This window comes from Balearica regulorum, chromosome 26 (assembly GCF_011004875.1).
Source record: "Balearica regulorum gibbericeps isolate bBalReg1 chromosome 26, bBalReg1.pri, whole genome shotgun sequence".
Lineage (NCBI taxonomy): Eukaryota > Metazoa > Chordata > Aves > Gruiformes > Gruidae > Balearica > Balearica regulorum.
In genome coordinates, this window is record NC_046209.1 from 311,426 (window position 1) to 328,381 (window position 16,956).

The 16,956-nt window shown below is 53.4% G+C and overlaps 1 protein-coding gene across 1 annotated transcript; it reads left to right on the forward strand.

The window, feature by feature from the left end:
- The first annotated feature begins 62 nt into the window (after window positions 1-62).
- Window positions 63-14,865, forward strand: BSG (basigin (Ok blood group)). Its single transcript, XM_075736367.1, has 8 exons — window positions 63-406; window positions 7,163-7,319; window positions 9,111-9,199; window positions 9,700-9,827; window positions 10,047-10,320; window positions 12,831-12,855; window positions 13,175-13,245; window positions 13,733-14,865. Exons 1-7 carry the CDS (start codon window positions 319-321, stop codon window positions 13,230-13,232), a joined length of 819 nt encoding a protein of 272 aa, XP_075592482.1. The 5' UTR covers window positions 63-318; the 3' UTR covers window positions 13,233-13,245; window positions 13,733-14,865.
- Window positions 14,866-16,956: the final 2,091 nt, after the last annotated feature.

Sequence of the window (16,956 nt, forward strand, 5' to 3'; positions counted from 1 at the left end):
CCCCGCCGCCCGCCGTCCGCCGCTCCCCGCCGCGCCTCCCCATTGGCTGCTCTCCCGGCTGGTGGGCGTGGCCTCGGCGGGACCGGCCCGAACCGGCTCTCCCCGCAGGGGACAGGAGAGAGGAGAAGGGCGCTCTATCATCCTTTCCTTCTGATTGGCCGCACCGGGCTGGGTGGGCGGGCCATCTTGTCGGAGCGCCGCGCGATTGGCAGTCTGGAGGCGAGGGGGCGTGACTATCCCTGCGCCCGCCCCCGCCTCCGTGACCCGGCGCGGTGCTTATAGCGGGCGGCGCGTGAGCGGCGCGGAGCGCGGGTGGAGATGGCGGCGGGTGAGGTGGGGCCGTGCGGCCTCCTGGCGGTGGTCCTCCTCCTCCTCGGCGAGCTGGCTCTTGGCGTCGTGGGCACAAGTACGGGCACGGCGGGGAGAACGGGGGCGGGCCGGGGGGCTCGGGGCGGGCTGGGCTGGGCTGGGCTGAGCCGAGCTGGGCCGGGAGCCCTGAGGGGAGGCGGCCGGGTCGGAGGGGCGCTGGGGGGGGGGCCCTGAGGCGGTCCAGAGGGGCTGGGGGGTGGGGTGGTGGTGTTGAGGCGGGCCCGGTGCGTGGGGGCCGGGGCCGTAGGGGGGACTGGGGGCTGCTCGGCTCCGCGGCGGGCTCGGGCGGTGCCGCCGGGGGGGGGCGGGGTGGGGCCGGGGCCGAGCAGGCGGCAGCGCGGGCGCCCTGCGGCGAGGCACGTCGCGCGGCGGGCGGGGCGGGGGGGTGGGGGGGAGCCCGGAACCCGCGGTACAGCCGGGCCGGGGGGGGGGGGGGGGGATCGGGCCGGGGCCGGGCTCGGTGTCCGCGCTGCGTGGCAAGTTCGGGCCGGGGCTCCGGCGGGGGTTCCGCGGCCTCTTTCTGCTGTCGCTGGGTCGGTCCCCGTGAACGGGAAGGCGGGGAGGTCTGCAGTGATGTGACTCGGTTTCCCCTTTAATAAAAATGAGAAAGTTTATTCCTCGCAGCACTGTTCCGGTTGCCAGGGCTTACGGGGAGTAACGGGGCTCTGGGCTTTAAACCTTAAAGGTGCTCACATGATGCCTAAGTGGATAATCCCCTCCTGAGGAAGCAGTGCCCGCTCCTGGGCTCTGGCCATTTATCCTGCGCGGTTGGAAGCTGGATGCAGCACCGGGAATTACAGTAACCTGTTATTGGGTACTTAAAGCCCAACCCCAAACGAGCTGGGATTTGCTGTGTGCTGTTGCTCTGACATCTCATTTTCTCACTCCTCGAGCTAGCGTCGAAGGAGCCCGGCTGGTTGGTGTGTGCGGAGCCATGGGTGAGCAGGCTGCCTGGGCAAACACGGTGGTTTTTTGCCCGGAGGACTCTGCAGTCCCTGATTCAGACTGGGTGCAGGAGGTGCTGATGGTAAAGGCTGTGTTTTATCGTGAGTGGTAGACTGTTCCCTCCGGCTGTTTAGCGTATCAGCTACTAAACAACTTGTAGCCTGTTTGTGGTATCAGACTTATTTCAGTGTAGCAGAGCCAAACTCAAAGATCAAAGCAAAAGAGTGGGAGATTCTGAAAAATCCAGGGGAAGCGACAGAAGTGTTTGCTCCAATGTTTCCTTGCAGCAGAGTTGCATTTTGGTACTGCAGGAGGGCAGAGGAGAGCCTTTTCTTAAACATCACACTCAAACTGACCTGAAACTGCTCATGTTGGCCGCTTCCAGCTCCCTCTGCCCCACTGAGCAATCCCTTCTCTAAGGGATTGACAGGAATGAGATGTGGAGAAGGCTGTTTCTATCCTGGGTCTGAAAAGCCTCGGAAGGAAGAGCTGCTCCGCAGGCCTGTCAGTTGTGTAACGTGTGTGTCCTGCCCCGACTGTGGGGATCTTGGGCTTGCTGTGTTACTATGATGATTCCGCACGTAAGCAGAGTGGGAGTGAGGGGCTTTACGTCTCAGCGGTGTTTAGATTTGGCTTTATGGAGCAAACTGCATGAGAGATGGTCCTTTTAATCTAAATCCTTACTTTTGGTAGCTCACCATGCAGAACAAGTGGCTGAAGCGTAGGTTGGTGTGTGTTTGGGCTCCGTGCCCTCAGGAGGAGGAATCCTGACTGAAAGCACTTGCGTTTGACCTGGTTGTGTAGTAACTGCCTGGTTATGTGAAACTTAAAGGGAGAGTAGGTTTTGTAGCTATTAGTGGAAATGGCAAAAGGTGTCAGAGCCTCATTTATCCCCTTCCGAGGCCAAGAAACAAAGGTGGTGCCAGGGAGGAGAGTGTTGCCTGTGGCAAGGTGCAGAGCCTGCCTGCCCTGAGCACAGACACTGTTTACACCAGGACTCCTCCCTCTGCTCGGGGCCGGGGTGGGGGGAAGGTTGTTTTTAGCTTGAAGGTGACTCGGGAGAACGTTATCTGGTCTTGTCTGCCTTTACCACTGTCCAGCCTGATCAGATACTGCACTGCACCCAAGAGAAGCGTCCAGCTCAGTTCTGTAAAGAATGTCTTGTTTTTGTGAGCTGGTTTCAGCTTGCAGCCCGTCACCATTTGGTTTGAGTAGTTCTAATTCCAGTGGGTTGATGCTGGTTGTGCTCATGTGCCCCTGGGCTTGGCTTTCCCCAGCCTCAAGAGCCCAAGATTGCCTGGTCTGCTTTGTGTTGGGAGGAGAGGGGATGTTAATCCCATCTGAATGCAAATGGTACTTGCTGTCCTTACTGCTTCCTGGAGCTTTTTAGCACATCTGAACTGCATGAAGTGCCCTCTAACTGAGAGCAAATAACCTTGCAACAGCTTATTTTGTCAGTGTACAATAATCACCTTGTATCTGTAAAAAAAAAAACAACCAGAAAAACACAACAACACACCCCCCTCCCCAACAAACCACCACACCTTGATCTTTAGCACCCATTTTAAATCAGGCTGTAGTTAAAATGGGACAGGCTTCTACAAGTGCTGTAGCCAGTTCCGTGACTTTTCAAAATTAGGTGGTTGGGAATGTTTAATCACAGGCCTGTGGTGTAAAAAAAACCCCAATATTTGGCACACAGGTCAGTTGTTCTAGAAGTGAAACTCAGTGTATGAGAGCGCTGCTTAGAGCTGATGCTCCACGTGTCTTCTGGGACTCCCATCACCTCCCACCTCTTAAAAATGTGTTCAAGATGATCATTCTGGGGTCTCTGTTAAAATTCTGTCATCCAGAGTCACTGGGAAACCTTGAAGCTTTTGCAAAGGTGTTGGACAGTGCATTTCTGAATGTGACCAGCAGTACTGCGGTCGGTGTATGAAATAGCAACAGAGTGTTTTAGCCCCCAGGTTCCTCTCAGACTTCTGTTTTAAGGTGCCTCAGTTTTCAATATCAGCCTTCTCCTAGAAGCATCTTGGCTTCCAATGAGGGTCAGAGCTCTCCTTCCCTTCCAGACATGTTTATTGTTCCAGACTTTTAAAGCTTTAGTATGTAAAACTGATTTTTCCTTTGAGAAATGTGGAATTGGTTTATTTAGGAGTCTAAAACTTACCTTGCAGACTTGTGATTTTCTTGAGTTTGGGCAAACTTGGTTTTATAATACAGATTTGTTTCTACAGTCATGAAAAATGGTCATAGGATTTCTTACCAAAACATCTTCAGGCATTCAAAAGACAAACAAAAGAATCATTCCCAAACCCACCTCCTTTGTGCCTGTAGGTCACGGTTCATATATGGAGGGCTGTGTATAATCATGAACTTAAAGTGCTTAATAACTGTGCAAATGAATTTCTTGGAAGCCGCCTTGGTGTGCGGGATGCCCCGTCAGCCCGCTGTTGGCATGTCTGCGGCACAGTTGGTGTGCAGGAAGGACGTGTCGCAAGCTGAACTAGTTCTTCTTAAATCTGACTGAGGTTGAGTCACGTAAGTAACCTTGACTCAGGAGTGATGGCTTTTCCTGGAGCGATGTTGTCAGAGCCTCCCTTCCTGCCCCCCCTGAACGGCTCCCCAGGGCAGTTTGTGCCGGGGCCGCTGGTCGCAGGGGCTGTGCTGTCCCTGGCCAGCAGCCTAAAGACATTTGGCAGCGCGGCGTTCTGCAGTCCAGTGGCTCCCGGACCTACCTTTGGACTGTTTTTGAAAGCTGAACCCCTGGCCTCTCACTGCCAGAGCAGTTTGAAAAATACCGTGGTTTTAGCCTGCAGCTGCTTCTCGTGCTTTTAATCTGTTTATTACTGATCTAACTCTGCAAAATTATCTTGTCTGAGATGAAAAGTCTGATTTCGCTGTTTGTATGACAGCAGATGTTACACATTTCCTCACCTGGCTTGCAACATCTTGCAGACTGCGAGGCATTCCTCCTCCCAAAAGAGCTGTTCTCTTGATACTGTGCTTGAACGTATCCGCCGGGCATCTTAGTGAGCAGAGCGATGACACGAGCGTGTGAGAGGGGCTGAGCAGCCCTTGCAGTGCAGCCAGGGCTGGCAGATGAGGCCAGCGAAGGGTACAGTATGTGTAGCAGTGCACTGCATCCTCTGGTCGCCACACAGCCCCGGGGAGTGGCTGGGACCCAGCCAGCTCCGAATTATGGTCAACTGACCTTAGGGATATGTAGTGAGGAGGAACGGAGATGTTCCCTTTGGGGTGAGAGGGTAATGAAGCATTTTTCCCGTTACGGTTGTCTTAACAAAGCTGACTAAGCAGGGGCTCAACTGGTGCTCTGGGCGCTGCCGTCCACAGCCGCGTAGCAAAGGCGCTGCCCTCCCCGCAGCGGAACGCGTGAACGGGGTTGTGCTGCCCTGCTGCTGCCCACCTTACCTCGCAGCCTGGTGGACCCGTGGAGCAACTTGCCAGAGCACAGGGGATGCTAAAATTGTGTGGGGATCATGGAGGCTGGATCAGACCTTGCAACAAAAATCCGTTGCTGTCTTCATCCTGAACTGAAGGTGGTGGCAGACTCAGCGAGCATCTTGGTCTGCCCCGATGAGCATGGTGCCATGACGCTGTCCCTTGCAGAAGGTGGGCAGTGCCACAACTGCTGTGGGTTTCTTGTTTGGATAGCGGCAAATACCACGTGCTGGTTTGTATGTTCTGGTTTTGCAGCGGAGTTGCAGGAAGTGGTGTTGGCCAGAGATGTGGCAGTTCAAAACAGCCCTGTTGGGGCTGGGCAGAGTTCAGAGAGCGTGGGGGGGAGAGGGAAGAGTACACTGGTCTGAAGATTGTGTGTGGCCTCTTCTCAATGGCTGATTTTTTTTTTGCTTGTAGAGGATGAATTCTTGCTTTGCACTAACACTTTGCACTAATACCTCTTCAACTCATAGCTGGTTTTATAAAGTCACCGCTGTCTCAAAAGAGACTGACTCAGGACAGCGTCGAGTTGTACTGCGAGGCGATTGGCAATCCTATCCCTGAGATCCAGTGGTGGTTTGAGGGAAACGAGCCAAATGAGACCTATGCTCAGCTCTGGGATGGTGCACGGCAGGACCGTGTCAAAATCAACGCCACCTACAACCTGCACTCTACCAGTACCATCTACATCGCAAACCTCACAAGCGACGACTCGGGCATGTATGAGTGCCGGGCTAGCAACGACCCTGACCGCAACCACTTGTCGAAGAGCCCCAAAGTCAAGTGGATCCGTTCCCAGGCAAACGTTTTTGTCATCGAACGTGAGTGGCCACACTGAGGCCTTGGCACTTGCTCGGACACCGGTGTCTTGAGTCTCCCGCCATGCTCACCCCTGCACCCGTGTCCTGTGCCTCCCGAAAGCTCCCCTCACCCTCCCACCCCAGCTGTAGAACTGAGAGACCCCCACCCTCTGTCATCTCCCTCACCACCTGTGACTTGACCCAAAATGGCCCTGCTCAAAAAGGGTTGTGGCTTTCCAACCAAAATGCCCTTCGGCAATCCCACGCCTTTTCTGGAGCCAAAGACCTGGAACCTACCGCTTATTCCCGAGTGCCTCCGAGTCCCGGTGCTGGCTTGCAGAATTGAGTCTTGATTCTGCGGTGGACTCTGCCCTAACCACCACTGACAAACCAGCCCTTCCCTACAGCTCGTACAGCTTCTGCTCCTGTGAACAGTCTTGCTTTAAGCTCGCTTTCTTGCTAGTGATACAAGCTGTGGGGAACAAAACCTGCTTTGAGTTTCCTGAGATGCAACCGTTTTTGAAATGGCCGTGTCTGTGTGTGACACTGAATGTGATGTAGTTGCTTGTCCCGTGGAAGTGACCAGATTCCCTCTGCTTAGTGCTGGCAGTTGAGCTCTGGAGCTAACGGGTGGCTGCTTTGAGTAATAAAACCTGGGCCAGTGTGAGGGAATTTAACATCCTGTTAAGGTCTTACCTTGAATCCTGAAGTTAGCAGAGCAAGCATAGCAGTCTTCTCAGTATCAATATGCTGGGGAATACAGAACTCCGGCAGAACCTTCTTCCATTGGAATTTGGGTAGGAAGAAAAGCCCTGTGCAAAAAATTCTTCCTTCCAAGAGATTGGGAGGAAGGGTAGGAACCGTAGTGCCACCAGGGCTGTGTAACGGTGCTGCCAGTGGCAGCTGGTTTTTTGGACTGCTTCCTACAAGTAGAAATGCCAGAGCCATCTTACGTTGCATAATTTACTGCTGCTTGGAGGCCCAGGACCTTTTGGAGCCATGGTTCTGCGTGTTCTCCCTGGGGTAAATCTAACTGTAATCTTTTGGGCTGTATCAGATGATGCACATATTGTTTGCATATGGTCTTGTTTGCTACCCCTCACAACAGAGGGTCTGGGCTGCCATCAGTTCTGTTACCCGGAGGTGTCTAAATCTGCTCAGGCTCTGGAAGGTGTTGGCACAGTGAGTGCTACAGCAGCTCATAAAAGCAGAGCGCCATACTCTGCCCTTCACAGCATGACCTTTTCCATTGCTTATTGAGCACTTAGCTCTGCTGGAGCTGCACCCGGTGTAGGGACAGCAGGGACTCAAAACTACCCAGAGCACATGGCAGCGATTCTGCTGGTGATGGGAGCAGCCGCAGGGTCAGCATCGGGTATCGCTAGGTGCAGTCAGGCCCCAGTCGCCTGGTTTTCGAGACTCTCCTATGCTGGTATCGTCAGTTCTGGTAGGAAACTGTTTGCAAAGGTAAGTGAAAGCTACGATAGAGACAAGGAGCTGTGGGGTTTGCATTAAAGGTTCTTGGACAGGCATGTGACCTCTCGAATACCACATGTTAACTTCAATCGAATTATTCACGAACGCAGGTCCAGACATCAAAACTCAGGTAACTGGCACTTCTGGCAAGCTGACCCTCACCTGTAACATGACTGCGCCTTACCCTGCCATCGAGGGTCACGAGTGGATGCATGGGGAAAAGATACTTCAAACAGACACGGAGCCGAGTGCTTTCACCAGTTACACGTGAGTGTCGGGGCCAAGGTCAGATAAGAATCTGAACACAAGGGACAGGTTTTTTTACCATGGGCAGTTAGCATTTCCCATTACCTGAACCAAAGCTAAGTGCTTGCAGTCTTGCCGAAAATGGAGGCTCTTAAACTTTAGAACCCAAGATGAGTGAAACAAAGTTTTGGCAAGGCCCAACGTTTTCTCCTTTATGGGGAGGAGGGGGCAAAAAGGAGGAGGAAGGGAATGTTATGTGCCATAAATACCTTCTTGGTAAGAGAAGTTCTGCTGCTTCATGTTTGTATGCAGGCGCGCACCTGAGCTCCATTGGTTTGTCAGGTGTGACATGGCTGGGGCTGCCACCTGGCCCGTGTCTGCACTGACACCAGTGTGCTAGAGCTGTTTTCCCAGAGCTTGGAGGGACCCTGCTCTGGGCAGGAACATCGGCTCCCAGCTCCCCAGAGGCGAATGAGAGACTCCAGTGTGTGTTGTCTCTGCCTTTGGGTTTTATGTGCCTTTCCAAAGTCCAACCGTTCTTACAGAACACTCTGGGAAACCGCCTGCAAGTTATGGTCAGTGCTCAAACCGTTTGCAGGGTGTAGCTGAGCAGAAGCAGGAATACCAGCCTTATTGTAACAGTGCAGTGAGCTTTCCTTTTTGATTACAGTCAGGCCTGGCTGGCACTGACCCAGCATCTGTAGAGGCATCGTGTCCTTTTGTATGGCAGTGCCGACGTGCCTGTCTCCCCATAGCAACAGGGAGCTGAACAAGGATTAAAGTATTTATAACCCAGCCTCCCTCGCGTGACCTCAATTCCTTAGCTGAGTGGTTTTTGGAAGTGGGAAGCGCCGTGCACAGCAGAACTAACAAACAGTCTGTTGTCCCAGAGCAGCCACGGGACAAACTTTGCCTGCCCCTTCCCTCGAGTGAGTATTACTAAGCTGCAGAATGAGGTGGTGGTTGTTGCAGTGCAGCATAATCCACTAAATCTCATTGCAGCAGCTTTACAAAAAGGAAAATGGGAGCATTCTCCCTATGCTTGGATCAGTCCAGAGTAACCCAGCCTGGGTGTTCCTTTGCCACTGCTTTGCCATGTGTTTCAGTGGGCTTTCCTGCATGGGAAGGATGGCCTTCCTCTGAATCTGTCCTAAGCTCCTTGCCTGTCTCCTTTAGAGGAGAACTTAAGGGCTGATGTCTTGCATGAGGCGTGTGGCCATGTCCTGGGTTGTGCTAACTGGAGGACTCTTCTGCTGCACTTCAGATTCTGTTGGCTTTGCTCAGTAGGGTGAGATTATCTTTTTTTAATGAGCCTGGGGTCTATATGGAAGAGGGAAGAGCGTGGAGCTGGACGCTTCTGAAGTGTATGTATGGCACTGCACCTGGTGATGGTGTAATGCTGTTCTTGTGCTCCTGGTTTTCTTCATCTTTACTAGCTAACAGTCTAGGTCTTTTTTTTTTTTCCCCTTTGTAGAGGCCCTGATGGCAGGAGTGCTTTGGGTTAGGGACTGAAAGCTGCTGGTTTTCCGGATTCAGGATGTGAGAACAGGTGATCTCAGTGATCACTGACTTGTCAGGCTCAGTGTATGAGAAATCCTCTTCTGCCATCCTCAATGTGTGGGGAAAAGGGTGGAGAGTTGGGTTGCTGTAGGAACATGGAGCAGCGTACATACTGGCACAAGACTGGGAGAAATCGCCTGTGGAGGAGATTGCTGATGCTTATAGATGTCTGCTCCATGGGTCTGGAGTTTGGTACCTGTCTGTGGATAAGGCAGTTGTGCTGAATGCTTATCTGGCGCTGTTTTTTGGTAGAATTGAGGGGAAGATGGAAGAGCACTCTGGAGTCTATGAATGTGTCTACAAAACAAGCCCTGTGATAAAAGGACAAGTGAATGTTTCAGGTAACTTCATATGTTTGCTTCTGGGTCTGAGGGGAGTGGGGAAGCTGTTACCTCCTGAACTTTCCTTTGCTATCTTTTCAGCTTCTTGAAAAGCTGCTTCTAGCCCTTACTAATAAGGCTGCAGGACTCTACATGACTGCTGCTGGACTTGCTCTGAGAGGCAGCTCCATTTTATCAGGCAGCTAAAGAGTGCAGGGTCAGCACTTAGACCTTGCATTAATTAAATCAGCCTTCTGCTGTGGGCATGTTCTCACAAGAATAACAGGAGAGGGATAATACCTGGTGGACAAAACTGAGCCTTTCTTGAAGCAGCTTGACATGCTTTCCTCTCTGAAAATGCCAAACAATGGGCAAGTGAGGGGAATAGACCCACTAACACATTTCCTAAATTGAAGTCAAGCTTTATGGATAACTGTCTGATTCTGGCTAGGCAGACTGCAGGGAATACGAATCTATGTGTTTCTATAAAGGTGTCTGATTTTTTTTTTCTCTTGCTGTAGTTCCACCCCAAGTGATGGCATACAAGAAGTCTGAGCATGGAAATGAGGGGGACACAGGTGTGCTGACCTGCAAGAATCCCTCTTTTCCCCCTGTCAGCTCTTGGCTCTGGTACAAAAATGGTCAAGACGTAAGTGTTGTGGTTTGCTCTTTCTCCCCTTCTGTGTACCCTACTTGCGGGCAAAGAGGTGGAGGTCCTTGTCCCATCAGAATTAGCTATTTCAGAGTAGCCTCCTGAGTGCCATGGCAAGGAGGATTTCTGCAGTGGTAGGACCATGCATGGGAAGTGAGCAGCTCCCCTCATGTCAGCACTGCCCTGAGCGCTGTTTCTCTTTCTCCCTCCCTCCAGCCCATCATCAATGGTTCTGGTCGATACATTATCAAGTCCAGTGGCAACAAGACGGAGTTACGCATTCTTAAGCTGAATATTGAGGAAGATGTAGGTGACTACCACTGCAATGCCACCAACTCTTACGGCTCTGGTGGTGCCATGGTAAACCTGCGTGTACGCAGCCGCCTGGCAGCACTCTGGCCCTTCCTGGGTATTGTGGCAGAAGTCCTCGTTCTCGTCACCATCATCTTCATCTATGAGAAGAGGAGGAAGCCAGATGAGGTTCTTGATGGTAAGAGGTGCCTGGGGTTAAATCTTCGAGGGAGACCAAGTAACTAGGGTGCAGGCAAAATGTTCTCATGGAGAACTTGGAGCTCCTGTTGTCAGATGGGCATTAATTTGAGGGCTGCTTCTCAGGGCACTTCTTGTAAAACCATGGTAGTCTTTACCAGGTTATAGTAGCTGCGAAGTTGCAAGTAGTTGTGCTGTTTCTGACAGTCCTTCAGCAAGCTGTGCTTTGGATCTGGAGCAAGATAAGATTCAGTGCAGGTCAGCCCGACCCATTGTCTCACCAGTTCCTCTGCACTTTGCTCAAGTGCTTCATGTGAGTGTTTGCTGCCAAAGAAAATCCAGTCCTGCAAACATTCTGGAGAAGCTGGTTTCTGAATAAGTAGTAGAGGTTTTCTGGTGCTGCAAAACTGGGGGACTGTGTCAGTGGCTGCATAAGACCAGGCTTAGCTTAATTCAGGTTCAGTTCGTGGATCTGTTTTGCGTCCTCAGATCCACACATCCTAACTGGGGGAGGGGGGACGGAACAGGAGACACTTCCTCAAAACATGGTATTATCTTCAATCTGTTCTGGAAACATCGGCTCCTCCCTTTCCTTATCAGTAAGGATCTGCATTGTGTTAGCCTAGCCACCCCTCCCTTATCTGATCCAGTTAACAATGAAGTGTAAATGCCTGGTATCCTTCCTGCTGGGTCAAGCCCCTTAGGCCTCTCTTAGGCAGCAGCACATCAAGTAGGCTGAGCTGTGTGAGGTGCAGCACACGGGCTAAACCCAAATATCTGTTCCTGACTACAGGGCTTGGGGAATTCTGCTCCAGGCAGTTTTACAAGCAGATGCTTTGCCCTCTGACACTCCTGGCTGGAAGGCAGATGTTGTCTTAAGGATGTAGTATAGAATCTTTAAGGTTGGAAAAGACCTCTAGGATCATAAAGTCCAACAGTCGTCCCACCACCACCATGTCTACAATGTAGTAGTAGCTGCATCTTCCAGCAAAAAAACTCTATAGCTTGTGTGTGTTGAGTGGACTGGCTTCTGATGGCATCAGCCTGGTCCAGATTGTCGAGTGCTGACCTGTCAGAGCCGTAGCAGATGCTTTGACAAAGACAGGGTGTATATACTGAAGTGTCCTGATGCTCCTTGGCCAGAGCTCTTAAGCTCAGGTTCTCGAGTGTTTGTAGATGAGGATACAGCATCATACCTGTTTGATAACCATAAACAGCTTTACACTTCCCTAGTGTAAAGTGGTTATCTCTCCCCAAAAGCCTTTGTAGCTTTGCCCCCCTTGAGAGGAGATAACTAAGGCGTTGCTGAGACAGCTCAGACAAATGCTGTTCCTCATGGTACGTAGTTGTGAATTGGCCATTACCTGGGATGGGAAGAGTCTGGCCTGTGTATGGTGCGATATCCTTGCTGGTGTTATCTTTCCACTCTTCCCTTCTCTGCTGCTGGGTGCCACCTCAAATGGTAAGTAGAAGATAGTTCCAGCCATGTTTCTGCATCCGTCCTATCACCAGCTCTATGCAGATCTCAGTGCCCAAGGCAGTCCCGGTGCTTGGAGCATGGGCCTCACCACTCGGTGCAATTTGAGGGGAGCCGGGACTGTGGAAGAGATGATGGGGAGCCTTCTGTTGGAAGGTGGCACATTGCAAGGAGCTGGTGAAAGGCCCCAGAACTTGGCACGTGTTGGCAGAGGTGTTTTCTTAGTTGTGCTTCTTGGTGTAGCAATGAATGTGGTGTGTGTGTGCAGTGTGTTTATTTTGATTTCACAAAATGTGTGGGGAAGAAGAAGGGCATGCTGATGATGATGCTTAAAGCCTCATTCCTGAAACATCCTGTTTGGATTCCCCTTACTACTGTTGAAGCCTGTGCTCAGATCTGGGAGCCGTCTGAATTAGTGGTGCTGTGAGAGCAGCAGAGGCAGCTGCGGGGCGGATCTGTGGCTCTCCTGCAGTTCTGAGTGCTGGTGGTGGGAGGAATGGCTGGCATGCCGAGGATACACAGGGTGCAAGTGTTAAACAGATGTGACCAGTCGGCACTGCTGCTTCAGAGGCTGCCCGGATGCTTCCCCGTGTGATTCTACTTCTCTGGCCTCCCGGGGTGCCTCAGGGTTAACAAGGTGCCGGACCTGACCTCTGCTGACCGGCGGGGGTGGTGGGAGGACTTGGTTGTTATCCTGTGAGCCAAGCCTACCCTGTGCCAACAGAAGCAACTGCATAACAGGAGCTTATGTCTAAGTTTGTGCCTTGTCTAAGCTTAGACAAGAAGCAGCTTAAACCTCGCGCAGGGCAGGGGGTGATAGCGTTCTGGTAAGAAGTAGCCCCGGTGCTGGTGAAACAGGAGCCCTGTGGGTGAGATGACCTTTTGGGTTCAGTCCTGTGCGGGTGGTATCCAGTGTATCAGTAACCTGTCTGGAATGCAGTCCACAGAGTTTTAAGAGGTGGCAGAGATTGCTTCTTACATGCTCTTCCCTGACACTGTTCTTTCTTTCCTTCTATGCTGTCCTGAATGTGAAGATGATGATGGAGGTTCTGCACCACTGTAAGTACCTTTTTCCTATTTAACCAGATTTGTACTGGCAGATCACATCCATCTGGGGAATCTGCTCTGAATATAAAAGCTAGCTGGTGTGGGAATAACACACTAGCTTGCTGGGGGGAGACTTTGGTCCCCCATGGTTCATTTGATGTGGCCTGTGTATAAACCACATATAACTGGGGATGGCACCAAACTGACGCTGTTCTGGGTAACTAATCTCATCTTGCCTTATCTTGACCATCCATTTGGACCTGAATTACATTAGTGGGTAGGGTGGGGCTTGGTGCTTTTTCTTTGCTCACTGCCCCTTTTCTCTTTCCAGGAAAAGCAATGCCACAAACCACAAGGACAAGAATGTCCGCCAGCGAAATGCTAACTGAGAGCAGGGGCCAGGTGAGTGCCATTCCTGAGGGCAGAGCTGCAGCTGAGACAGTGGCTGTCAGGCTCTTTGGCTCCTACAGTGCTGTGCAGTGCTTGTCTCCAGCTGTAACCTAGCTGGAGCTCCTGGCTGCAGTATCTGCAAAGCATCCATGCAGGCAGAGGAGGTGGGGGGAATCTGTTGCTGTGAAGTTCAGGCACAGGCCACTGGTAGGAACCTGCTGGGGCTGTGGGGGGGAATGGCAGCGAGTCTGGTCTCTTCCCAGACAGACAAGAGGAGAGGGAGAAGAGTGTTGGACTCTGCTGTGGGGCTCTGGAGCATGGGAAAGCCAGGACTGCCTGCAAACTCCTGCCCTGGACTCAAGCAGGAGATGGATCCTAGCCCACAGTTCTGCTGAAGGGCAGCCTTTGTCCTGTGCTGCTCCATCAACCCCCTCTAGCACAGTGCAGCCTTACTGGTGCAACTGGGTTATCTAACTGGCTTTTCTTTCTCTCCTGCCAGGTGACATATAGATGAAGAACTCATCTGGACAATTTTTGTTTTCTTCTAATTTTTGGTAAAATAGCACCATGAAATATTCTAGTGTGTCCTTGCGATTCAGTTACTTCACTTTCTAAAGAAACTTAAGTTGTAGAGTTTAAAATACACTTTTTTTTAAAAAAAAAAAAGAGTTGTGGGGAGGGTTTTTCTACCTGTAAATGTAAATCCCTTGTTTCTGGTAGTCTAGGTCACTGGCTGTCTCTGTCCTAGGTTTCTTCCTGTTGGTACAGAGGGGGTGGGTGGGAGTACAACTTAGTTCTTCCTCACCTCTGGGAAGAACAGGGTGTGCTGGGTAGAGCCTCTCTGAAACACCCTCCTTGCACCACCTCAGTGTTGGAGGCCACTCACGGAGCTGTGGATAACAGACCCAAACAAGCAGCGAAGTGTGCGCAGCGCCTCGTGCGCTGCTCTGCTGGACGTGGCTGGCGTGGCCTGTGTTCCCAGGCCTGTGTACGCCCTGTGTGCGTGGGTCAGGGGGAAACCGCTTTGGTGACTGTCTGGAGATGACCCAATCTGAGCGAAGGGCTTAGGAAGGCAGTTCTGTGTCTGTCTCTGCATCCCCAGGAGCAAGGCTGCACCTTTCCCTGGCGTGGAAGTGGCACGTATCCTCTAAGCCACTTGGCCAGGGTCATTGGGCACATCTGGGGCGGCTCCTGGGAGGAGTGAGCAAAGGGCTCGTTCCCCGTTGTGTGCTGCACCACCCGACCCGCACGCGGTGCCGTGCTGTGTCAGGCAGATTCCCAGTTGGCTCCTCCAGACCTGCTTTTCTTACCCTCTTAATCAGAGAACCAGGAGGCAGCAGTAGAGCTGGACACTGGATAAATGATTGTTAGCTTAGTTCATGGGTTGTTAGTATGTCTTTTTAAGTTGCTACTGTGGGGGACAGGGGCAGAGCGAACAGGGGCTGCGGTGCTGGGGGAGGGGGGTAGGTTAACAGTGTGTGTTCTCGTGCTTGAGCCATCGTGATGTTTAACAGGAGCCTGAGAGCAGATGAGTGCTCGGTGGAGTCCGACACCTTTATTGCTGGGTAGCATTGAACTGTTCCATCTGTTAACACATTTCACAAATAAAGATGATTCCTCTCTTTTTTTTTTCCATCTTTGTTTGGACTCTGGTCTCTCTTCCCTCCTGGTTAGACCCCTGTGTTGCCTGACCTGCTGACTCATTTCTGGCTCCCCTGGCTGTAAAACACGATGCTGTGTCTCACAGTTTGGTGCCAGCTCTGACTGTGCTCTAATCACTGAGGATTTGCAGGTGTTCAAGCCTTTGCAAAGGGAGATGAGAGCCTGGGGACACTTCCCTCTTTGGGGACAGGCGTCACTTTGCCCTGCTGCATGGTTCCTCGCTGTCTCGTGGCCGTGGGGTCAAGGATCAGCCCCAGCCTCCAGGAGCCCTTGCAGGACATGCTCCTCACATGTTTCCTGCTTCTCCAAGCAATTATTTTTCTTTCTCCCTGCTCTTTCCTGTGGGCGAGAGCAAAGGTGCGAGGCCTTTGTGCACAGTGTGGTGCCTGTGGAGAGGACAGAGGATGCAGTTGGGGGGGGTGTCCCTTTCCTCCTGCCAGCACCCCTGCCCTTGGAGCAAGGCAGCAGCTGTGGGCTGGAGAGGACCCCCTGCTTCCCCCCTTCCCTCCCCGTGGTCAGAGGTGCCTCTGCCTGGTCCTAGGGAGTGCGAGCAGTGGCCTTGCAGCCTCACCCTGTAGCCAAACAATTCTCCCTTGCCAGGAAGGGCTAATTAGGGAGCGTGGCTCTGATTGCAGGGCTGTGCCCGCAGAGCTGCTGGCTGCAGTGTGGTGGCGGGCAGGTCTGGCAGCAGTGTTGGCAGCCTGGAGCTGCGGTGGCCCAGTCTCTCCTGATGGTGTTTTTGCTGCCTTGGTGTGTCATCAGCCAGGCCAGCCCCAGGGCTGACCAGGCAGCGTGGCTCTGCGGCACGTAAGTGGGTTATGCAAGCCTTTCACAGCCGGCCTCGTGCTTGTGGGTGCCATCCTGGTGAAAAATCAATGCATGGCTTAATTTCCTTGATGAGGATTATGGGTCCTGCCTGACCCGGCTCTTGGGCCGCAGCACAAAGCACTGCTTGTGCCTTTTGTTTGGCAGAGCAGGCGCAGGAAGGAAAAACAGCCCGGGGAGCTGGGGAGAGGATGGAGCGGCATCGTGCTGCTCTCTGCCGGGCCCGCTCGCCCGTGGCAGCTGCCGCAACGAGCCGAGGCAGAGACCCGCCGTGCTGGCCGTGGGATGCTGCATCAAGCTCCACGCAGGGACGGCGTGAACAGGCTCCTGCCGTGGTGCCCCGCTCCATCTGCGGGCAGAGAGTGGGTGCTCTGGGCACCGCTGCCTGTGGGGATCCTGCTCTGCCTCCCGATGCCTTGGGGTGAGCCCTGAGCTGCTGCCTCACTTGTTCGCTCGGGTGTCTCCAGCCTCCCGCTCAGGTCAAGCCGCAGCGTTGGCTCGTCAGGGGCTCCTCCATGGGCTCGGGGCCGGCTGGCGGGGGGGCTCGGGGGCTGTTTGGAGAAATGGGCTGTTGCTTGTGAACAGCAGTGTGAAGCCAAGGGGGTGATTTGCTGCAGCGTGAGCTTGCCGTGGCCTGGAGCACGGTTTTTGGGGCATCCTCTCCCGCGGGGCTCAGCGGAGGGGCTGTGGGTGCCGGCTCAGTCAGGATGGCTGACTCTGGCCATGGCTGGTGTGGGAGCCGGACGTGTGCACTGTCCGGCTGTGTTTCTGCACCGTGGCAGCAGATGGTGCCACCCGCCACAGCCGAGTCGCCCGTGCGGTGCCGTGACCCAGGACGGCTCTTGCCCTGCTCTGGGCCTGCAGAGCCAGGGCTGCGAGAGCCGCGGCTGGGGAGGGGGCTCTGGTCCTGTGTCTGGCCGTTTGAGGGTGCTCGGGGCTCGCCCAGCCTCCTTGCTCTAGCATGCCCCGACACCTCGCAGCCTGGGGAAGCCATAGCAGGAAGAGCACGTTCCTGGGGCGGCAGGGCAGGAGGTGCTGGTCCCGCTGACCTGTTCCCGGCACCCAGAGCATCAGACCTGGCCGTGTCTGGTGTAGGTGCAGGTGTCTGCCTCGGTGGTGTCTGGCTGTGGTTTGCTGGCCCATGTTGTTTCTGGGAGCCACCCTGTGCCGGGGTGCCAGTCCCGGGTCTCCGTCCCTGCGCCCACCCCGGGCGGTTCCTCCCGCCGCCGGCTCGGT

What these genes read in the sequence shown, in the direction of transcription:
- BSG (XM_075736367.1), top strand. Translation starts at nt 319, where the DNA reads ATGGCGGCGGGTGAGGTGGGGCCGTGCGGCCTCCTGGCGGTGGTCCTC. An exon ending in TCTTGGCGTCGTGGGCACAA is followed by an intron (nt 407 to 7,162) that starts GTACGGGCACGG and finishes TCACGAACGCAG; the next exon opens with GTCCAGACATCAAAACTCAG. An exon ending in AGTGCTTTCACCAGTTACAC is followed by an intron (nt 7,320 to 9,110) that starts GTGAGTGTCGGG and finishes GTTTTTTGGTAG; the next exon opens with AATTGAGGGGAAGATGGAAG.